The sequence below is a fragment of the Denticeps clupeoides genome, chromosome 8 (assembly GCF_900700375.1).
Source record: "Denticeps clupeoides chromosome 8, fDenClu1.1, whole genome shotgun sequence".
NCBI classification, from domain to species: Eukaryota; Metazoa; Chordata; class Actinopteri; order Clupeiformes; family Denticipitidae; genus Denticeps; species Denticeps clupeoides.
Window position 1 is genome coordinate 1863425 of NC_041714.1, and position 24843 is coordinate 1888267.

General features: G+C 43.3%; 1 protein-coding gene across 1 annotated transcript in view; it reads right to left on the reverse strand.

Annotated features, from left to right (window-relative positions):
* The window catches only part of prkn (parkin RBR E3 ubiquitin protein ligase), a 72986-nt gene that overhangs the window by 26928 nt on the left and 21215 nt on the right, over positions 1-24843 (reverse strand). Inside the window, exons 3-7 of the mRNA XM_028990201.1 lie at positions 16034-16253; positions 13435-13553; positions 9687-9770; positions 8989-9104; positions 6601-6737 (exon numbers count right to left, since the gene is read on the reverse strand). Coding sequence (XP_028846034.1) covers positions 6601-6737; positions 8989-9104; positions 9687-9770; positions 13435-13553; positions 16034-16253 — 676 coding nt within the window. The remainder of the gene's footprint in view (positions 1-6600; positions 6738-8988; positions 9105-9686; positions 9771-13434; positions 13554-16033; positions 16254-24843) is intronic.

The following is a 24843-nucleotide window of genomic DNA, read 5'->3' on the forward strand; positions in this document are numbered from 1 at the left end:
GGTCACTTCAGTGTTGCTGGAAAAGGTGAAGTCAGCGATTAACTGAGGTCAACATGGTCCCCAGGGTTGCTTTGGTGGAGGAGGTGCAACATTCTGGGCAGGCATCACCAGTCAGCGCAAAACAGGTTTGGTTATTGTACCAGACTCAGTTACTGCACATTCTTACCTCATCATAGAACCCATCTTCAACCCCCAATTCCGCCAGCACACCCCCAACTTTCTGTTCATGGATGATAATGCTCCACCACATCGTGGCAGAATAGTCACAGCTCGACTTCAGGAAGTTGGAGTGCCTCATATTGTACGGCCATCAATGTCGCCCCGACCTGAACCCCATAGAGCACGTCTGGGACGTCAGAGACTGAATGATCGTACCCCAACCCCACGTGACCTGGCAGAACTGCGTGTAGCACTTGTGGAAGAGTGGAACGCATTACCTCAGAACTACATCATGAGGCTGGTGAGGAGCATGAGACGTCGCTGTCAAGCTGTCATTGTGCCAAATGGTGGAAACAGCCACTACTGACATTGCCAATTTTTGTTATTTGGGGATATCCCTGTTATTTTCTAAATTTCTGGGGTAATAAATATTAAACTAAGGAAATTTGATGTTTTTAAGTAATATCAAAGGCAACTTTAACTCATGTCATTAAAATTCAGAGCAAATAGGAAAAGCACTCATGTAAATAACAATATCCCTAACTTATTGTGAGCAGTGTACCATCCGACCTCTACAACTCATACAAAATGCAGCAGCACGACTGATCTTCAACCTTCCCAAATTCTCCACACCACCCCTCTGCTACGTTCCCTCCACTGGCTCCCAGTAGCTGCACGCATCAGATTCAAAATACTGATGCTGGCCTACAAAGCCAAACATGGAGTAGCACCATCCTACCTCACAGCCCTTACTACACCTCGCACTGCACCTCGTATACTCCAAGCCTCCAGTACTGCTCGCCTGGTCCCTCCATCTCTGAAGGTAAAAGGAAGACTCCTCATCTAGACTTTTCTCCGTCTTGGCCCCTCAGTGGTGGAATGAACTTCCCCTTGACATCAGAACAGCTCAGTCACTGAGTATTTTCAAACGGCAGCTCAAGACCTTCCTCTTTAGAGAATATTTAGATGAACTTGTAAACTTCTTATTGTCGAACTTGTGTTACATAATCTACAACAGAGTGAATAAAAAGTTTGTATTCATATTTGGGGTCCTAATGAACTGGAATTGATGTCTTCATCGATGGTAACTTGAAAGCACATTGTAAGTCACTCTGGATAAGGGCGTCTGCCAAATGCCTTACATGTAAATGTAAATGTACTGTATATATCTGCAACATGACCTAATTCACTCCCCCATAGCTGCCTTTCTCAAGACTCCACACCAGACTAACTCCCCATGCACACACAAAAAATACCTCCATTTGAAGGGATAGAAATAGTCCCCACCCACTGCTCTTAATTTATCTACAGGAATCACAGAAACCAAACCTTTATATTCCATTTTGCAGGTGGTTCTGATAATATAACACCTTAGTCCTACCACAGCATACAACCACATTTTTATACCATATAATAAGTGTTCATTGGAAGGGTGCATTTTGGGCTGCACAATAACATCACCACAGGTCCACAGGGTCCTTTGACTTGGTGAAAGTGAAGTGACTCTCATAGTGAAACACTGCAGCGCTGCACACAACGACATGTCACCTCTGCTTTTAAACAAACACCTTACTTAGCAGTGCTGGGGGACGGTACTTTGCTCAGTGGCACCTTGGGATTTGAACAGACAACCGATAATGAGTCCACTTCCTTACCCACTAGGCCAACCACTGCCTCAGGAGTAAGCCAGGAGTCCTGGAGCACAGAAGACCACAATGGCACAAACAACTCCCACCAACACAAATCAGGCTTTAATAAAAAGATGTTTTATAAGCTCTGGGTCATTTTTTTTAAACCCCCAACCTGCGTGCACACCCGGTGATCAACATTATGAAAGTGAAGTGATTGTCATTGTGAAACACTGCAGCACAGCACACGGTGACAACGAGATGAGCACATAATGACAACCTTAGTGAGCATTTGGCAGCCATTAAAGGAGCCCGGGGAGCAGCATGTGGGCACAGTTCTGGATTTTGAACCTACAACCCTTTTGATTACGGATCTGCTTCCTTACCTGCTAGGCCACCACAGACCCATTATCTCACAACACTACTTCACAGTGCAGAGAAATACGCATTAATAGAATTTTTTTAAATTTATATATTTGTTTTAGTATTAAAATTCAATTTCAGCGGTATCTCAGCCATACTTTTGTCTTCAGTTCAAATGAAAACGGTCTGCGTTTTTCAGAGTGTTATACAGAGAGAGATAGAGCACATGTGTGCAAGTGTGAATGTGTGTTTAAGGAAACACCGGCAATCAAAAGTACCTCTGCTACTTCAAAAGCACATTGCGGAATTTAATGTGAAGATCAGAACAAATTTGGCTAAAAGCATATTTGTGCCAGCTAGCACGTTCAGGAACGCTGACCACTGATCGATTGGAAACTCTGGAGGGATAAAGCCTGTCTTTCTGTCTGCATAGCTTTACTTTCAAAATACACCACGTCCAAGGACAAGAGCGTACAGTGTTTTGAACGTGTTCCTTTCCTGAAGTATTTTCACACTCAACAAGTTCTCAAGAAGTTACCACTTAATTACTTTTACAGGAATGAGTCAGGACAACAGCAGGCCAGCTGCGAGAAAATGAATTGAACTGAAGAGACAGAAGACCCCAGGGACCTTTAGCTAGTTTAAGGAAGCCTGCTAATCAGAGATGGCAGGCACCTAAAGGGTTTCAGAAAAAAAAGAGCTATAAGTATATACAAAAATCATAATGCAGATTGGGATGTAATCTTCTGTTGCTCCTTCAATAGTCGGTGTCTAATCACCACTCTCTTCCATGGTTTTAACCCCTTCTATGCTACATGCACCGGGTCCATCTCTGTTCTCTTCATTACTTCGGGATGCAGTATTGTTCATTCCAGATGATGTTTGGTTGAATGAAAAGGAAAGTGAGCATAAAGAATAATAATGTAAATGATTAGATTGGAAATAAAAGCCTGGGGGAAGTGGGGGAAAGAGACAGACAGCGGTGCCGTGCTGTGTTCAGATTTCAGACCTGAGCCTTGACTGTTACCCTGTATGCGAAGTGCTGTTCTAAACAAGGTTGTGACCGACAACTCAGAAGCAGAATTTTCTGATGGAAATAATCTCCAAACCGTGCTTTACCACCTGCCTCGCTCCCTTGCTCTCCAGTTTGATTACCAGATTGCAGGGATCTTTGTTTCAAATTCAAGACACGAGGCCTTGTTTCGTCCTTTTATCTCGGCCTTTTCGACACGCGTGCCTTGGTGAGGCAGTTAAAGTTGTTTAGAGTGGAAATGCCATTTGAGGCAGAAGTTTGACCTTTCTGAGCAATCTCCTGTCTGCAGACCCACACACATTGATGGATAGCCCCAACACACAGAAGCACAGAAACGTTCAGTTGGGCAAAGAGGGCACTCTTGCTCCTGTGCAATCAAAGACACACACACACACACACAAGAATACACTTTTAATGTGCAGTGAAAGCAATCACTCAAAAGCATTTGCACATTTATTAGTCATCGAGAAGACCCAGAATGCCTTACTAATGCCAACAGGCTGGAACAAAAGTTCCAGCTTTGGTGTAAACCAGAACCACAGGTAGGATGGCCAGGAGTCTTTTTTGCAGTTATAATCCACCACAAACCACCAACACATGCTGCCTATACAGTTACAGTAATAAGATCATATGCAGTAACTGAGAGGATGGCAGCGAAGGCCTCATCAGGAGGCTGTGATGACCATCAATAAACCTGTACAGAATTCATAACCAGGAAAAGAAAAATGTGCATGTAAGATACGCATTCAAAAAAGTAATCCACCGCATTTACTTGATTTGAATGTGTACATCAGTACCACATGATCAAAATATGACCAACTGACTCAATTACTGTTACCTTAAACATTTAAATAATGTGAAATTGTTTTAAAATATTATGTTCGGTCAGCATAATATTTAGTTTTTCTAATGACAATGTGTCAACTTGATTTATTAATGCTAATATCAATCAAAGGCACTGTGCTAAATAACAATTTTTTATTATGTTTATGGAACTATATCTGTTGGGTAATTCAAATGTTTTTGTTACAATTAGCTACAAATGTGACGTGCACATTGCTTTTATAATTTTGTGCAACTTGTTTACCATTACGTAGAGAGAAAAGAGGGAATTTAGACAGGCGATGCATTATACAGCCATTAAAAATGAATAGCTGAGCAGTAGGGAGCATTCAACATGATCAGCAGTCATCCAAATGGTGCGTGCCCCGGTAACCTCCATGCTCAGATATTCCATCCCCGTCTACAATGCTACTAATGCAGTGATGAACTATTACTCCTATCAATGCTATTATTCATATATCATGATGATGTTGCTTGGTGATTTTCTTGTTAAAACGGCCTGATCCGACTCCGGGCAGGAGTTCCACACTGCGCGCCGTGACGTGTTTTCACACGACCAGTGGAATCAAAGCGGGCTAGTGCTCTTTTCTTCAAAACACACACACGAAACAGGAATGGCGGATCTTAACAGCTGATCTTAATAGTCTCTGTGTGTGCAGAGATCTTCAACACGACATTATCGCCTTACCAGGAGTTTAGCGAACCATGCATATTTTTTTGCGCTGAGCCCTGCCGCGAGCGCAGTGTGCCCTTATTTGGTCTGAAAGTGGTTTTATATTTTCTCACGCTCACGTGAAGCCACGGACGTCTGAATCAGGCATTTTTCTGGCATATATGGCTTCAGGTTGTAAAGAGTTTGGGACGGTGTGCAGTGGAGGAAACACTAGTGAAGCATGCCGGAAAAGACGCTGCTGGGGTTTCCATCACACTCTCTATTTATTGTGCTTTACTGCTTTTATGTAAAATGAAATAATAAAGGACCACAGGAGCTTGGAACAGTCTGCTCGGTTCCTCTGCTTGGTGAAGAGTCGATATGCAGAAGGACCAGGGCAAACCACTAACTCCGTTTATGGGATGCATTGTGATGCATGGATATCGAGGCATTGATAATTGTAATCAAATCAAATTGAGACCAGTGAAGGTTCACACCTCTAATATCCCTACAACATTACCAACAGTGACACACAAGGCATAAACCATGGCTGCATATCCCCAGCAGTTCAAATTCAAGTTCAAATTGAGCTTTATTGTCATTTCAGCTACATACATGTTAGACAGTACATAATGAAATGAAAAGACGTTTCTACGGAACCTGGTGCTACATGTAACATTATATTGACATAAAGTGCATGTGTGCAACATCGACAAGCCGGCTACATAAAGTGAAAACATGGAACACAGGCAATGTGATAGAATGTTCTGAACAGAGTGTGTGTGTTTGTCAGTTCAGAGTGGAAATGTGTGGGGTGTGTAGAGTCCTTTACAATGCTGGTGGTTTTCTGGATGTAGAATGTTTGGTAAATGACCATTATGGAGTGAAGAAAGACATTTCATGTTTTCAATTCAGTCACTTTCAAAGTGAGAAAAACTGAAAATGCACTTGACTAAATCATGTTTACAAAAAAAATAACATATATTAATCCTGTTAACCCTAAATTAATTTTTGCAAATCCCCAATTTTGCAGTCCCCAATTTCCATTTTTTCAGTGCAGAAAAGTTGAGTGATCAAGCCTCTCAGAATTAGATATCTTCCCCATGCTCTCCATGTGAATACAGTTTCTTTATATACATAAACTTGGCTTGTAAGGTAAAGTGGATGTAGATTATATTGTGATTATTGTCAATTTTAGTGTTTATGGTCTTACTGCTGTTCTGTGGAATGATAAGCTGATGGATAAACATCATACTTGTTTTTTCAGAAAATATTGCAGCATGTAGCATTGTGGCTCTGGGCTACAACCATAAACAACCATGAAAAAAAACAGTGATTGGTGGAAGACTAAGCACAACTAGAACCCAAAGATCTAAATACATTGATGGTTCCAGTGTCTACAAGTTCCTTATTCTGAAGCTGGAGTGGAAAATATTTATTTGAGCTCGCAGTCTTTATATGTCTGAATGATAAAAGTAGAGTTAACCCTGAAATTAATTGAGAGTACATATGTAGAGAGAAGAAATGAACGGAGGCAGAGGGCTGCTGTTCATAACGGCCCTCGTCAGGATATGGCAGTAACATATATTGCGACCATGAGGGGGCAGTCTCTGTGTGTGTGTGTATGTCACACACACACACACACAGACACGAGTGTAAATAATAATAATAGTAATAATTACATTTACATTTACGGTATTTATGAGACGCCCTTATCCAGAGCAATTTACAATCAGTATTTACAGGGACAGTCCCCCTGGAGCAACAAGTGGGATTTGAACCTGGGTCTTCTGGTTCATAGGCGAGTGTGTTACCCTCTAGGCTACTACCACCCTTAATTAAGAGGATTTAGCTTAAACCCAGCATTCACGCAAACTTTAATGAATGTACATACTCCCAGTTACAAATAAATGAACACCTACCCGCACAGGGGAGAGAGTAGCCCACCTCAGGGTCGTGGATGAACTGCCTCTCATTGAGTCGGGTCACACAGTACGTATGGAAACAGTCCAGGCAGATGACATGGCGCTCTTCACACTGTGACACCAACACAGGAGTCCTACAAACACACACACACACACACACACACACATCATATGCGGGGGCGCATCAGTCGCATCATGTTACCAAGCAGATCCGTTCAACCCAAATGAAAAATGGAGCTGCGCGTCCAAGGTCACACCTGAATGAATGAGTAAAGAAACTCATTTGTTGGGAAAAGTTTAGATCCACTTGCTGGATCAGTACAAAACTATACAAAGCGACCTGCTCTTTATCCTGTGATGAAAAATTTCCATCCTAATTCAATTCAATTCAATTCAAAGAACTTTATTTGTCCCATAGGGGCACAGTGGGGCAGCGCACACATATAACAGTTGTAAAATTAGACAATTTTATGTATATGGATGGTCATCCCATTCATAAGCCACAAGCATCACTGAATGGTTGATTAGTATTAAATGATACCAGATCTCATCCTGAACCCCTATGGGGGAGAGTAACCAGCATCTTGACCATTTCACAAGACAGAGACTTTAGAGTCTCAAAGTGCATTAAAGCTGTTCGGGTGGTGATTTTGGTGAAATGTTGGTAAATGTATCTTTTGGGCAATAAAAAAACTCCCCTTTCATTTTTGTTCACCCATTAAGCAAAACTGACAAGAAGAGCAGGGAACATCGCTCAGATGTAATCAATACAGACAAAGGTTTTGACCATAGACACATCTATTTCCACGTCAAGGGTGCCTGCATTGGTCACAGATGAAAGATTTCAAATTCTCCGCTAAGCTCCACCTTCCTGAAACTATGCCTGTGGTACACAGCTTGCTGAATGCCCGTTCTCCTTTATAGGCCAAAACCATAGATATTAAATATACTATACTGGGAGTTTCAGCTTGAGAAACAAATGTGCTGGAGACACTGACCCACGCAGCAAGAAGAAATGCTCATATGGATAAAACAGCAGCACTGGTTTAAAATACTAGATTAATAAAAGCATGAATGCAAGCTTTCATTGCATCTGTGTGTTCCCTGCTCTCGACATACACACCCTGCCAAAAGGTGTATGAAGGAAGATTAGTGGCGGGTGGGGAGGGCCTGTTTAGATCGGAAAATGAAGGAGGAGAGCTGGTTGTATGTTTGCAGGCAGTAAAGCATAGAAATTCTACTGTGCACTGTACTTAACTGCACTTCGATCCTGAATTATTTCTAAATTATTCATTAGTCTTACATGAATATTATTACGTGTACACAACAACCTGCCTCACACAAATACAGTCCAGCCACGCGATTCTAAAAGCCACGCTGAGGGGAGAGAAGTGAAGGTCTCATCAAAAGACTCTGGATTCTGGTCAGATTGAATCCATTAGAAATCCCGGGTTACCAGATGATGAAATAAAAACATACGTTCCTTTTGCAGACATGGGAGCAGAAGAAGGATACTATGCCAAAACACCACTTTGGACTATGAAGATTTGATATTTAGTGAGTAAATCTTTAACATTGTGTAGCTTCTGTTAACAGTTCCTGCTGCAGTGTGTGTGTTGATGTGTTCAAATTATTTGATCTCTCTCTCACACAGACACACACACACACACACACACACACACACCAGTCAGGCTGTATGGTGGGGCTCTCCGGGTTCCCTCTCTGGGTTCTCGAGAGAAACTGGGGTGAAGTAGGAGCTTGTTTGTCCTTGTCTTGACCCTTTAAACAAACCGAGGAGCTGCAGCAGCTGCAGTGGCTGGGAGTGGGTGCTGCAGATGGAAGAAAGGCGCCTTCAGACTCTCAGGAGGTAAATTGTGTGGCCACTTCAATCATGCATGAGCCGGCTCCTTGATTTGAATGGCCGGCGTCTGTGATTGGGCCTCATTGTCCCTCTGTCCTCTGTCCTGAAGCATACGGTAGAAGTGCTTTTTCTGAGAAACCTTGCTCATATGCTAACCTCACAACACGCACACACACACACACACACACACACACACACTCATACAAACAATCATAGTTTGTTTTTAGTTTGAAATAATAAGCGTGTTTAATATTTTAAACTATATGACAAACTGCTGAGTTGGCATATTTTACTGAATGGAAAGATGACAAGATTCTGCCTTTTTCCAATTCTGATCAAAGCATCACACTTCCTCCACTGGCTTGTGTTCCTCCCATAGTGCATCCCGGTGCCATGTCTTCTCTATCAGACCAGCAGGTCTTCTCAATGCACTGAAGAACTGAAGGCAAATGGTGGTCACACCATTTGTGTGTAGAAGTATTTTCTGTTTGATTTGAAAAATCTGTATTTATTATGATACTCACATCACATCTGTGCATGCAATGCAGGGGATGCCCCGGGTGTTGGGCATGATGAGGTCTAGAGCTACAGAGGTGTCGTCGTCGTGGGTGGGGTGGCTGGCACACTTCAGATAAAACTCCTGCAGGTGGAGGAAAAACCGAGACCAAAGAACAAAACGATTAACCAGCAATTCATTCAGTTAAGAGAGTCTGTTGGTTTCATAGCAAACAAGCCTGTAGCGCGAAATGAATGCATTAACTTAATTTAATAAATAACTGCCCACTGCAGTCATGAGCTGTGGTTCTTTTAACCCTCAAATTGCACAAATTCCAACTGCCTAATAGAAATGTGTAAACAAAAAAGAAATTACTTTTAAGACAAAATTATTCTGTTACAGAATACAGCACAAAAATGGACACTCCCAGGTATAAGGAGCTTGGTTTGGCTTAATATTTTGACCCCTAGATCACCTTCTGTTAAAAGTATCGTTTAAATGAAACGTGAAAGCATCATACAAATTTACCTTTTAAATTGAGCATTTCCTAATCTATTTTTGGATGAATTAGTAAAGTAGTTACTAGGTATGATTGGTAACTCCACCTCTGCTAACTAACTAGCATGGGGTAACGCTGCACAAGCATCTGCTGGAGATGGAGGTGAGGTTTGGCAACAGTGGCCTTCTGTATGAGGACATGTACAGAAAGGTGGGAACAAATCGTACCGCCACTCTGCCCGTGCAGCTTTGTGATTGACAGACTCCGTGGAGACGACCTGGCAGCAGAACATCATCCCAACATGATGGACCCTATAAGGAGAGAGGAAAAACTCAAGGTGTAGGTGTTATTGTGTTACTTCCATATACAACCTAACCTCTGACATTATCTTTGCTTCAATTACACCAGGAGTCATCAGACACTGACTGCTGCCCCCATTCCTGATGTTGGTGAAACTCTCCAGCAGTGCCCACTGGCTGGTTATAGCAGCATGACCCCCTTCATTTTATCCCATTAAAAAAAAAAAAAAGTATCTGCAGGGTGGAGAAATGTTGCTGACCACTCTCCTTGCTGAGAAAACGGTGAGTGCCCTACGGCAGGGCTGATATGTCCAGGGCCGGGTGAATTTTCCTGACTCTTGAAAACGAGTTTGGCTGACTGTTATTTGCTCCAGGAGCACAACGTGCTGCGAGAACAGTACAACGTGGTTTTATTTTGGAACTGGTTAATAGGGCAAGCAGGAGGGCACCGATCGGTGCCCATGCAAACGTGTCGCCCATATCAACATCAACAAGGTCCAAGTACACAAGAGGTGCCTAGAAAGCAGCGCAGCACCAGATTCCCTCTTCCTCATCCCTTGTCCTTTATTGTTTTGGGACGACTTGTCCCGAATGTGCAGAGGCTCATTATCATAAGCATTTAAACATTCTGACAGTAGCTCTAATAAGCCTCTAAAAAGGTTAAGAAAATCATTACTCCCCTTCGGGGGAAGAGGGGAGTGGGTTGGGGAGTAAGGGGACAGGATGGAGATGGGTTTGTGGTGGACAGAGATTCCACACACACACCTGCTCAGAGACAGCACGGAAAGGTCACACAGTCCCCCCCAACACAGCGTCTCAAAACACAGACACACACACAGACAAGCATAATTATATAAACCCACCCACACAAACACACTCTGGCTTACAGACATAATTAGAAACACACACACACAAACACAGACACCTCGGAATATAAATGATTAATGAGAATACTGGTTATGAATTATTCACCAACACACCTCTTTCATTGTTCTCATCTGTCTCTTTTCCTCCCCCTTTGTCTTCCCCGCTCCCTTCAGAATATCAGCCACACCTTCGTCGCACAGGACCCAAAATCCATCACTTTTAGGAAAAGCAACTGCCTGGATCTGCAGCTCTGACTGGTTTGATTAAAGTTCACTGTCAATTACTGACAATCAGAGTGGACAGGAAATTTAGCACATAACGGCAGAACACACACACACACACACACACACACATAACAACTAAAAAATAAAACAACTTTATGTACCCCAGTGCATTAAAGATGGATGGTGTGAGAGAGACGTATTTCGATAGGAGTTGACCGTGAACGAGTGCGAGGGGGGAGAGGAAGAGAAGATGCCGCTGCTATCATCCCGGGCGCAGGATGAAAGGAAGCTCCAGTGCGCGGGTGAGGAACTCTACAGGCTCTCCGGAATGTTCCTGGTGTGTCCAATGAATTGGCATCCACAGTGGAGGGCCAGGGGGTATGCGGCAGAGACACACACACCAACACAGATGCTCAAACGAGTTAAGAATTCATTCCACACTCTCTGAACTCAAGAGTGCATAGAACACGGAGCAACAAGCACCTTCCCATTATCAGTAACAGAGATATGAGATCATTTTGGAGCACTGAGCTGATTTGCTTCAGACTGTGTGTGTGTGTGTGTGTGTGTGTGTGTGTGGGATGCGTAAGATTCCTTTCTGACTGGTAACCCCCCCAGAAAAACAGGTAGAGTGTAGCGACGGGCTGTTCCCGGCCCCCAGTCACTCTCCCTGTCTCCGGCGCCAGACCGCAGAGATTCTGGAATCCGGTCCAAGCCCTACGAAGGCGAAAGTAGAGATTGGCAAGAAGGCGGATCGGTGCTGGCATGTGACAGTGGACAAACAGAGTCCCAATGCTGCATAATGCCCGAAGCAAGGGGGGAAAAAAAAGGAAGCAGGTGCAGCTTAGCAACTTGTCACTCTGCCTTGTCGAAGCGGCGGCGAAATCTGGAGCGCTGGGCAGCCGGCCCGCGTACTGAGAGTGGAGGGTGGAGGCCGGACAGAGTTGGCGTCTGGCGAAACTTATTTGATGTGGCCGCCACTTTGAAAGTTGCTGAATGTTTGTGTGTGCTGGAAGGGCTGTTAACAGAGCAGCTGGGGGTCACTCGGTTACCCCGTCGTCCAGAGCATCAAGCTGAGCTTTAATCTCGGGTTAGGTGAGCTCAACACTTCAAAGTGTCTGTGTTGCCACAGTTTAAGAGATTTGATAGAAGTAGACAATCAACTCCAGGCATGACAGTGTGTGTGTGTGTGTGTGTGTGTGTGTGTGTGTGTGTGTGCGTGTGTGCGTGCATGGTTGACATTACTAAGAGGTGAAAAATAACAAAATAAACCACATTCCTCTGGCTATATCAATTCAACACATTATTAACCACTGAAGACTGCAACTAAGAAGCAACCGTTCTAACAATAGTAACAATCATAGCATATATTTTGTGGATGAGCGCGTTCACACATCCCACCCCTCTTCGGCTCACTGGAACGAATTAGACCTCGAGGTCAGGGTACTGCTGGTACTCCTCTTCCTGTGAGTCAGGTGTGAAGCCTCTGTGACCAATCAGAATCCTTAACTAATAGGGAGCACTGTAACCAAGAACTGGATTTGGATTGAAGGTGCAGAACACATTCTGCAAAATGTAGACCATTTTGTACACCATGGTGAGATGCATGTTAATATGACACCCAAAAAGGACACAATAAGGTACTAAACTAGTATTTTGGCTAAAATTATGAAATCTATTCATCAAAATACATGAGTCTTACTGCCATTTATTAATAAATAGATTTGGACATATTGCAGTAGTTGACTGTGATTATGCAAATTGAGAATTGTTGTGTTGAATTTGTGAGTCAGACATATGACATGCCATGGTCTTCCCCAGGTAAGTGCCACACACACACACACACACACACACACGTTGTGACAGAAAACAGGACCAGGCCACCTTCTTCCATTCCTATCAGAACCAGTGCAAATATTTTTTTAGCAATTTGGCCTACTGTAGCTCTTCTATTGAATCAGACAACAGAGGCTCCACATGCATCAATGAGTCTTGGCTGACACTGGTTCACCAGTTCTCCTTCCTTGGACCACTTTCTGTAGGTTCTGACCACTGCACAGCAGGAAAATCCCACAAGAGCTGCAGTTTTGGAGATGATGTGGTCCAACTGTCTAGCCATCACGAGTTGGCCCTTACACTGCTTCCTCATATATTTACAGTCATCAAACTAGTGGTGGTGGAAGTACGCAAACCGTATACATGAGTTGAAGTATTCTAAATACATCTTCAGTTGTATGACTGTGATGTTAATAGAACAGAAATTGCTGTTTTATTTTTTTGTTTATTTATTTATAGAAGGGATCATAAGATTGGAAGACTATGTCACCATGTAATACTCATAACTCAAAAAGAAAATCTTGTCTCAGGTTCAAATCCCACTTACTACCATTGTGTCCCTAAGCAAGACACTTAACCCTGAGTGTCTCCAGGGAAACAGTCCCTGTCACGACGGACTGTAAGTCGCTCTGAATAAGGGCGTCTGATAAATGCTGAAAATGTCAAATGAAATAAAGAAATGGAAAAACATCTGTGAAGTACAGATACACAAAATGTCTACCCCTGCTATGGACAGGGCTGCATTTTACCCGACTCAGGGTGAGGGTCCCTTGTTTGCACACGCTGCAGCGGACACGGAGCTTCCCAGGCTGGATTGACCTGCACAGGTTCTTGCAGAACACGTAGAAGCTGCTGTGATGCTTGGGCTCTGGGAACACAAATAAACAAGTAGATTGTGGTGTGTGCGGTGTGTGTGTGTGTGTGTGTGTGTGCGCGCATATCATTTTTAAGAGAAAGGAGAAAAAAGCTGGGGAGGGGTGTGGATGAAGATGTGGCCAGAGGGTGAGGATGATATTTTGTACATTTAACCTGCATCCTCCTTTTTGCTCATATTCCCTAAAAAAACGTTCCCTAAAAAGAAATAAACAAATAAATAAAATAAACACCACAGGGCAAGGGTTAATAGATTTATGCACGTCTCCCGTGGTAGACCGGGCAACGCTGAGAGAGGTAGGAGGCTTGGACGAGACGGGCGCGGCAGGCTTGTTAAGGTAAGGCCAAGGACGAGTGTATCAGGCGGCCCACAGACGACAAAGGAAGCAGATCCAATTAGTGGAGAAAAGCATCCAGACATCTTCATGGCATATGATTTAGTAAAGAGAGGACACGTCCTGTCTGCCTGTCCTAACCTCAAATAAATTACAACACACACACACACACACACACAGCATTCTCATTAGGGCTAAAAGCATAGGACACCGGTCCAGGCCACGATTCACAATAAATTCGACAAAGTGGGCTTTATACTGCGAAGCAGGGCTAATTTACGATTTCGGGCGGGGCACAGGCCATTATGCTAATGCTTTACAGGGGGGGATGTGGAGGGTTAGATAAAGCGGGTTTTATGACGGGCTGGCCAGCGACACGGGATGAAAGCTTGGCAGGTGAGAGTGGAAGGGCGGATGGAGGATAAGAGGAACAGAAGATGACAGTGAGCCACAGAGAACGATGCCTTTTGCTAGTTTCAGAGGCTTCATTTTATGGGCCATCCCACTATTACAACACGCAACACTGTTCTAATGTGCGGTGCCCGACAGTGTGGGTTCCTGGCAATGGAACAGAAGTGAGTTTCTTCAGGTATGTCTCCTCAGTAGCAATTTCAACAGCATCTTCAATAGACGGCAGCCATTCTGCTGTGGTTAACTTTTCGAGTTGCTCAACAATGCTTCTTCAAACTTTTGTCTCTCGGCTGATCCACTAGTGTTCCACATGCCTATTTCTTTTCTTGTTTTCCTCGCTGGTTGTACTTCCATCTCAGCTCCAGTTACAACAGTGTATGAGGGGGCGAGTGGGCGGAGTGGACATTAGCTCACGCGCAGGGCTTTCGCCCATTGGGCTACTATACACTAGGCTACTGTTAAGCTGTCAGCAAGTTATTGACCAATTACTGGACATTTCCAATTTCAAAATGAACTCCATAAAGGCGCATTAAACCATGCAGGGGCGGTCCAAACGGTTCGGTACTTTTCTGAGAACCATTGCACCCATTCACAGAATACCACAGAAATATTTTATCACACATGTACACGTGGATGTGTGAATTAAACAGGGCTGGAAACCTCTTTGCTTGGTCCCGTCAGGATTAAAGACGCGGCGCTCTGAAACACTCTGTTTTCTATGGCGTGCACTGTGCGCAGTTAAATAGCCCCCCCACATGCTTCGGTGCACAGCGTGATCAAATTTGTCATTTGTTGAACTCTGACCTCTGCGTGATATGATGCATTGTCACGCAGCCAAAAAAGAAACAAGAGGTTCGCCCGCAGAGCTGCTGCAGCTTTCTTGCTCTCTGTTAAAATTGTGTGTCTGGCACAGATAAAGAATTCCTGCATTTGAACTTTTCCTAGGTATTTTGTTTTTGTGATGTATCGCCGTATGAGTGTCTCGCAATAAATAAATAACTAAATAAATAATCGTTGTATTGTGCTATTATCAGGGGCTATGTCTTGCATATCGTATCATATTGCAAGGTACCCGGGGATTTCAACTACCTGCTGCACTAAAAGTAACAGAATAAACCTGAACCGCACCACCCTTCTCGCCTGCCATGATCCAGTGCTGTACTTTCATTTTTTAATGCACATTGAAATTGATTTGTTAGAGTTTCAGTAACACTCAATACTAAAGAGCACAGCAGGGTGGTAGTAGCCTAGTGGGTAACACACTCGCCTATGAACCAGAAGACCCGGGTTCAAATCCCGCTTACTACCATTGTGTCCCTGAGCAAGACACTTAACCCTAAGTTGCTCCAGGGGGACTGTCCCTGTAACTACTGATTGTAAGTCGCTCTGGATAAGGGCGTCTGATAAATGCTGTAAATGTAAATGTAAATGTAAAAGTGCAACACACTTCAACACAGTTTGCCAACGTGTATGTGTTTCTTGGCACTGCCTCACTGTCGTACCATTTAAACGTACGCTATATGGTCATGACTGGTGTTGAAAAATATTCACCGTATGCACTTTAAAACGATAAAATTACATTTTAAACATTTTGGAATGCCCCTTTTTTTTTTAGACATCAGTGGCAACTTCACCCCAAAAATCTGCGTGTTTGCTTCAGTGGGAGTTCCCTTATCAGCATCTGTCCATGCTACGGCGACCTGGAGGCCACGGCGTGCGCTCCCCGTACCTTCATGCGAGGACGCGTTATCAGGCCCGTTGGACTCAGTATCCAGGATGACCGCAAGGCCCGTGTTGGTGGTCAGCAGTCGGGAGGCGCTGAGGTCCAGCCGGGTCAGACTGCCCACTCCTCCACCCAGCCTGCGCTGCAGAGCCGCCTCAGTGCGGCGCGCCGTGCCAGCAGGGGGCAGCACCACATGTACAGTACTCTGCTCGGGCAGGTCACAGCCCTGAGAGAGGGAAACGGGCCCAAAGAAACACAAATCACAACGTATATACACTAAAACAAGCACAAAACTCTCAAACTCAAAGCAGGTTCTGTCTTGTCATTATTGATTACCCATCATGCACAGAGTCGATGACGGCCCGCCTCCACATGACAGCATTAATAACAGTGATTAAGCAAAATAAAATCCACAGCTTTCTGTTTTCAAACAGATCAACTGGTAAACAGATAGTGCTGTAAATGGCTGGATTTCACTCACAAAAAGGAAAACCGCTACCACAAAACGTCCGGGTCTGTTTGTTTACCGCGCGCCATCCTGCCACAAGGCCCACAACAAAACAGCTAAATGACATCAAAAAAAGTCACCGTCTCAATTAAAAGTGAAATATTTCCCATACAGAGCAGGGGCTGTCAGAATGGCACTGACATCAAATCAGGTCGCTACTAACAAGCTTTCCAAAATGCCAAAAAAAAAAACACAAGCACACATCACACACACCCACACAAATGTATATAACAATCACACACACACATACACACACGTGCTATCAAAGGACAGTTCCTGAAACTGCTAACAGAACAGTGCAGATATGCATCACAATAGCCACAGCATTATACATGCAGAACATTGAGGTTTTGTTGACATTTTTGTGTGTGTGTACGTAGAATTTTTTATATGTTGGGACAGGAAGTGTGCAGTCTGAGTCAGGTCTCTTGTATAAAAGAAGTGCAAAAAGACAAAAGAAAAATACAGAAAAATAATGGGTGCACACCAGACTCTGGTATTCTTGGAAAAAGAGCATAAATGTGTAAATAGATTTTATAAATAAAAAAAACAACCTTACTATATAACAGGGATTACCTAAATTTACTATATAACAGGGATTTATTTTCAGAGTCGTCAGAAAGATTTGTGATGCAAATCAGGTATGCTGGACTACAGGTCCTCACCAAAGAGTGTGAGAAAAATAAAACTTACAGCAAAAAAATCCATTTTTATCTGGTCAATAGTCTTGCAATTAAAAATGAAAAACTACCAGGATTCTTTGCTCAAGGGTTGATCAACCTCACTTTATGTATAATGCACAGGCAGGCCATTCAGACACGTCACCAAATAATGAGAGAAATAAAAAGAAGAACAAAAAAAAATCGAATCCTAATAATATGATGGGCAAATACTGCTCAAGTGGAAAACAGCAAAACCTTCCTGGGGTCACGTGGGCTGATAAGACTCCTGTTTACTTCTGGCCATTTAAAGTGGATTTAAATTACAAATTCAGGCTCTCTTTCAAGAGTTTTCACATTTTTCAATTTTCAGTGTGAACTTCAGTCCAACTTCGTGTGAAATATTAATGCGTTACCCTCAGGACACATTTACAAACTCTGCATGTAGGTCGACAGGTTTTGAATCTATTTTCCTATTTTAATTTCATGAATGAATGCTGGCATTTAATGCATTACACAAATGATTTTTGGTGCATTCCATGTATATCGATATTGGGGCGTGTCTGGGGCAATGCTGATGTTCCTATAGGAATATATCGATCTTTTGAGTTTGTGCAATACATTCTTGGAGAGATTCAAAACAGTGAATAGTTGCCATAAACGGGTTCTCACAGAAACCTTTCTTGAAAAATGATCCTGCTTCCATTCAAGATCTTAGTAAAATGAGTCTTGAGAATAACATTGGTACCATTGGTATAGCGGGTGTGGTGGAGGTAGGGGGAATAATGAAGTGAAAGTTATTAGCAGCACTGGTGCTGGCCTAAACATACATTCACCACAAGCGAATAAAGAGGTAAAGGCTGCTCAGCGCTGCTTATGCGGCAACATTAATTATGGAGCGAGCAATATTTCCAGTACCACTTCATTCACACAAGCTTTTAGATTACATGCATATTCCAAATCCAAAATAAACTCATAAACAAAACCATATTTAAACCAGTATTTGGGTATATTTTACACGGAATCATTCAGATTCAGATTTTATTTGTCACAAACACAATCATACATGGTACAGTGAATAGCTTTGCATTTATGCTTTAAAACAGTATATAAAAAAGTAGAAACGGTCCATGCCCAACCAGACATAGATGAATGTATGATAAACAGTTATGAACTATATCAACATATAAGAACTATCAGATCAGGTGATTGAGAAACAAGTGATTTGGTATTCTAGCAGTTTTTTTGGCTTGGACGGTATACATATTATTTCCTCCCGTCTCCCTTCCCCCAGTTCAGACACTAATTAAAGTCCCCAGGCGAGCTCAGTGAACAGCATATTCATGTTGCATGAATATGACCTTTGCTGCGTATGAGCTGCTCTTTGCAGAGCCTTTACGTCCTCCTGGCCTGGCTGGGTCTTTAAAGTGCCAGTGGGTTCAGAATTTCAATATGTTGCATTCAAACAGGAAGTTACAGCCAGTAGCTATACAACAGACACTTCAACCAATAAAGGTGAAACAGATGGCAGACCTCTGCGGAGGGGAGGGGTTGGGGTGGTCCGTGTGGATCCTAGAATATCCCTCGGATGAGACGGCGCAGTTTAATGGAAAATCTGCTTCTGATCAGGAGGCCACAGTGTCCCGGCCGACTCGGAAACGGGTGGAGAGCAGAGGCTGATTTGTTAGCAAAGTCAGAAGGACGGACTTCTACTCTCCCCACGCACTCTTGGGAACAGATGGCAGGGAAAATGGAGCAAAGCGAGGACAAATCTAGTGAAAATTGTTACACTAATGGGGGCTGGCATCATCGAAAAGTATCAGGTCTGCTTGAAGGAACGTGGGAAAACTCATTGCTTCCAGAGTGGTGCTCTTGCTGCTGCTGGTGAAGAGGACAAGAGACACATCATTAAATCTAGCAGGCCCGCAGGTTTAGCATGGTAGGTATTACAGGGTCAGTTTGGGAAAATAGTTTGTGCATTCCAACATAAGACTGTTGCATTGTGTTGCAATTCTTTCACTTGCAGTCAAACTGAAAAGTCTATGCTCTCAGTAAAAGGGTACTGATGTGCTACCCTTCTTCAAACTCTGTATTCAAACTTAGTAAATAACATTAGAATATAATATTATTTTAATAGTCTTTAATGAGGGGACAACCTAAAATGGGAAATGACACAACTCTCTATAACTCTCTACATAAACACAAAAAACACACCTAAGAATAAATGACATGATTAATGCACCAAGGCACCCAGAGGCACCACTGGTTTAAAGTGATATTTTAAAGATTCTGTGAGAGCTGAATGAGAACGTGTGTGTGTGTGTGTGTGTGTGTGTTCTCTTTAAAATTGATTCACTTGGTACAACACTAGAAGTATGGGTTTGCTGCATTTCCGCCCAGCTGAAAACTCTCCTATATGCAGGAGATGTGGCAACAGGGGGAGGGGCCTCGCCAACCCAATAAAATCACCTGTTGCCGTCATCGCCCCACGGTTCACCTCCCCCCTGCTATTCACCTCAATATAAGTTTAGCTACTACTAACGGTTTTGGATTTTAACCGTTCTTAATTTGACCTGTTTCAGCGAGTTACTCCAAAAGTTGACTCTTTGGTGAGTCATTTTTTCCACTGATGCTACAGAGGTGAAAGAGAAGCCCACTGTTTGGCCCTGTCCTCAGGACTCTGGCCTCCCCGTCCCTGACAAGTATCGCCTTGAGGCATGCCCCGTCTGCCTCGTAATTGTCCACACTATACTGGTGCTGTCCCGGCCGGAGATGTGAGAGTTCTGTCAACAGCTAAGACGGGTGATGCTAGAACGCCATGTTCTTAATGACATGGCTCGGACACCCTCTGGTCTCCGACTGTACTGGGCCTTTCCAGGCTGAGGAGGATGGATCTGCTCCAGAGGGACATATGGACTGGGCCAAGCACATGGAGATGTACAAGATGAAGGTCTCACAACCTGCTGCCTCAGCACCACCTGCTGTCTCTGCTCGAGGAGGACCTGCTCAAACTGGGAAAAGCTTGAGTCTTCTGATGGAGCCTTCACTGGCCACCTGTGTGGTGCCTTGAACCATAATCTGGGGGTTGCGGGTGCTGCCGTCGTTTCTCCTCGGCACAACTGGAGAAGATTTATCAGTCCCAGGCGAGCGCTGCATGGGTGTTCAGTTCGGTCACCCTGCAGTCACACATAAACAGTGTCGGGGTCTCAGGGTCTCACTCCCTTGCCTTATGTTTGTGTAGGTTATGCGACGACTGAGGCCTGTCAATATGCCCACTGTTCCTCCCTGGGACCTAACAGTGGTTCTGGATGCTTTGTGCCCATAGTTGGTGGACCTTAAGGCCGTTTCCTACAAAACTACATTGCTGCTGGCAATGGCTTCAGCCAGACACTCTTCCGAGGAGGTTTCCTCTTCGGTGGCTACTGCAGTGTAGGGAATCTTCCTCTGGTTCAGTTCCGCTATGTGGGGCATGTATATATATCCCTGAAAGGGAACATCAGGTTATGCATATAACGACTTTTCTCTGAGGAAGAAGAACAAAGAACAACACTACGTTGCCTAGCCCTGGCGCTGCTTAGCAAAGAGCAGCTCTGAACTGGGAGTTGCCGAAAACCGGTGGTTTTATTGGGGGGTGTGGGCCCTGCCACTGCTGCCCCATCTCCTGTCTATAGGTGTGATTAAAGGTGTCCTGAGCTGGGCATGGTTGCAGAGTCGTGGTTCTTGACTTGTCCTAGTTCCTGTAGTTTACGAATGTGATCCTCATGTATGGTACTCAGAGCAAGGTAAAAACAAATGATAGAGAGAGCGTGTGTGTGTGTGTGTGTGTGTGTGTTTGAGAAGTGATGTGACACTCCTTCTAGATGAGGGAATTAATAGAGCACATTACAGCGAGTGCTCCACTCGTCACTACAAATGTCAGGCGTTTGTCCCCGGGCACCAGGAGATAAACAGCAGTGCCAAGCTGAGCCCAGAGGCATCTCGGTCAACAGACAGGTAGCGACAGCAAACGTGAGGTGACTTAAAACACACACACACACACAGGTGACTTTATACATCACTCATCTCAGGCTTTTAATTAAAAGCCTTAGCAAAGCACACTGTGGAGACATTTTCTTGGAATATCACCCAGTTCTCAAAATATTGTTGGGTTGACAGCATGTTAAATTACATATATGCCAACTTCAGGACAGAATGGCTCTACCTTAGACAAATTTGTACTGAAGTTAGTGGAGTCTGTTTCAATGCATGGATGGTAGCTATAATCATCCAGGTGCTTGCAGGAAGCACAAGGAAAGGAAGCATAGGAGCATAAGGGAACTGATTTAACCAAAGTAAAATGAACTATTTTATGTGTGTCACTGACAGGCCACTTTATTAAAAATACATAATATAGTGGTACACTATTTATGGCACAGATGATGACCATAGTACTGGCTTTACAAGATTTCCCTACTTCCAGTCATTGACACTCGCCTCACCAACTGCAGTTATGACATGAATAACCCCTGGCTCCACTATAGGGGCTGTGGGTGGCCCACAAAGGGGCAGTGGTGGCCTAGCGGTTAACGAAGTGGCCCCGTAAGCAGAGGGTTGCCGGTTCGAATCCCTTCACTGATTCCCAATCACTTCACTTTCACTTTCAGCATCATAATTGAATATATGCTTATTCACATACAGATGTCAGGCTAAATTAGGACAAAAAAATTTCTCTTAATTTTTTTTCTTGTCATCTCACTATCCTTTCAACATTATTACAAATGCTGACCAACTTGACCATTTTAAGGTAGATTTTAACAGATTTTACTCTGGTTATGTCTTGTGTCAGGATATTTCTGAAGCAGGGTTGTCTGACATTGGGTCTATTGCTGCATTGCCACTAGGTGCAAGCACATTTCCCTAGATGTATTCCTAATTTGGGTGTGAGGCTCATGTAAATGTCTTGCTAGGAGGGAATGGACATTTCAATGAAGTCGGCACAATGTGCATATCATTAATTTAGGTCCTGTTGCTCTAAAGAAACTTGCAAACCATGTCTCTCCTATTTATACCACGCACAAAGTCCATCTGTAGTTATAAATGTTCAACATAACCTATATCACTCATACATCAAGCATATCACTCATATTTAAACAACTTAGTTGTGTAAATATTTACACTAATAAATGAAATGATCAGTGGAGCATGATATGTTTAGTAATTAAATAGAAGCCTATTAAAATATTTCAGGTGTGTAACATTCAAGCATGCAGGGGGTACAAAAAAAAGGGGGGTATGACCCCCCCCTTAAAATTTTCACTCTTTGTTATATTGCAGCCATTTGCTAGAGTAATTTAGTTTTTTTTTTCCTCATTAATGTACACACAGCACCCCATAGACAGATTTTTGCAGATTTATTAACATAGAAAAACTGAAATATCAGATGACAGCATACAGTCCTCTGACAAAACCCTACCAAATGATGTTTAGTGCATTGAAATTAATTAGTTTCACTGAAAAAAAATCATTTAATCAAGACAGAAAGGTCAAATCTTGTATGACGACTTCCATGAGCTTGAAGGACTGTATCCATGCGGTTTGGATTCATACAATTGATGAAGTCATCAGGAATAGCAAATAAAGCGGTCTTGCATGCCTCCCATCAATATTCTTTGGTTTTGTCTTTCATGCTTCCTCTTTCATCCTACCCCACACATGCTCAATGATGTTCATGTCTGGTGACTGGGCTGGTTTTTCAATAGTCTTTTGTTTAGTGCTGGCTTCTGGGCACTGATTCGACCATGGAGGCCATTTCGAGACAGAATCCAACAAACAGTCCTCTTGAGCAGTTGTCTTGCAGGGTATGCCAGTCTCTTCAAATCTGAGACACTTTAGTCTAAGGGTGAATGTTAGGCATGTTTGCAGAGGTCTAGTTGCAGTTGATGTGAAGGTCTAGTATACTGGGCTTCTTTTTATACACACCTGAGACCTAACTGATCCATTATTAGTCACAGGTGAAGCTCATGTCTTTGCAAAAATTGACTCAATGGGCTTTACCGAGCTTTGAATATTAAAATACTTTTTGACAGTTTTGTTTTGCACTGAAACATTATTACAAAAGCTGTTGGGAATAAAATGAGCCAATTCTTGTAAAAAAAATCTTGATTAGAAATATATTTCATTGGCACTTGAGGTCAATTTGTACACAAGCAACAAGACTTTTGACAGAGACTGTAGGTTTTTTACAGTTTATATTCTGTCAGTACCGAATAGATGGAAAAATATTTTGTGAACATGGTCTCTGGACCACTGCACTCTTAACAAGAGACAGAAAGTTATTTTCTTTCATGGATCTGGAAAAAAGAAAGGGACACAATACATGAACTCTTGCAACAGACAAATTTAAAGCCTGAAAAATTCAATCCCCATATTTTCCTGCCACAAATTTTATGTTTGTAATGGAACAATGATTAGGGACCGAGTTGTCTTTGGTAGAGAGTGATAAAACTGAATCAATTTGGGCATAGGCTCTCAAGAAGGGGCATCCAGCCTCACCTCAGCAAGACAAAACCATTAAAGCAACAGAGCAGAGATGGATACGATACTGGGCATGGTCACACACCTTTCCAGATTTTCTCCAAAACTCAAAAACCACAGCATCCTGCAACAAGGTGTGGCATTCAAGAGAGTGGAAGACCTCTTAACACTGGAGCCTGGTCCAGGTCTCACCTATTTTGACCACTTCAAGGACAACAAACTAAAAGTTGACATCCAAGTGTGTAGTAAATAGTAGTGGTCCTGCTGCAGAAAGAGAAACTGCTTACATTTCCATCCAAAGCATTATCTGAGACCAAGGGTTGTGATGTGTGTCTCGAGACCAGTCTTGATCTTGTCTTGGTCTCAACGTTTGGTCTCAAACATAGTAGTCTCAATAGGATGGGGGAAAAGAGAAAACAGCGCACCCTCACACAACAGTATCATTAGTTATTATGCACCTAAATTCAAATGCAACCAGTCAGATGCATCTAAACTACTCACAATAAGTTAGGGATATTGTGACAGACCACAATGATGACCACTGATGACGGGCAGTGGTGGCCAAGTGGTTAAGGAAGCGGCCTCGTAATCAGAAGGTTGCCGGTTCGAATCCCGATCTGCCAAGGTGCCACTGAGATGCCACTGAGCAAAGCACCGTCCCCACACACTGCTCCCCGGGCACCTGTCATGGGTGTCCACTGCTCACCAAGGGTGATGGGTTAAAAGCAGAGGACACATTTTGTTTTGTTACCATGTGCTGCGCTGCACTTTCACTTTCTTTAACTTTCAAAAAACCAGATCAGTAGTGACCTGGGGTGCTGGATGAGATTAGATACTTCTGACAGCAAGAAATGGCCCGCAGTCTGCAATGCTCTCCTTTGAAGGAAGATCACCTGTGTAGGTCTCTATATGGTTTCTAACGGCTTGTCTTTGTTTGCTGTGAAACTGCCAGGTACAGGAAGTTCAGAGAAGCAACAGCTGGTGCGGAGGCATGAATCTGAGCGGGTAAATATTTGACCGCTGAGTTCTGAACAGGGTAATTAAAACCGCAGTGAAGAGGTGGGAACAGGTGAAATGTGCAGTGGGATTAGCCGATTACAGCATCAAACTGTGCGCCGCTCACGACAAAGAGTCCA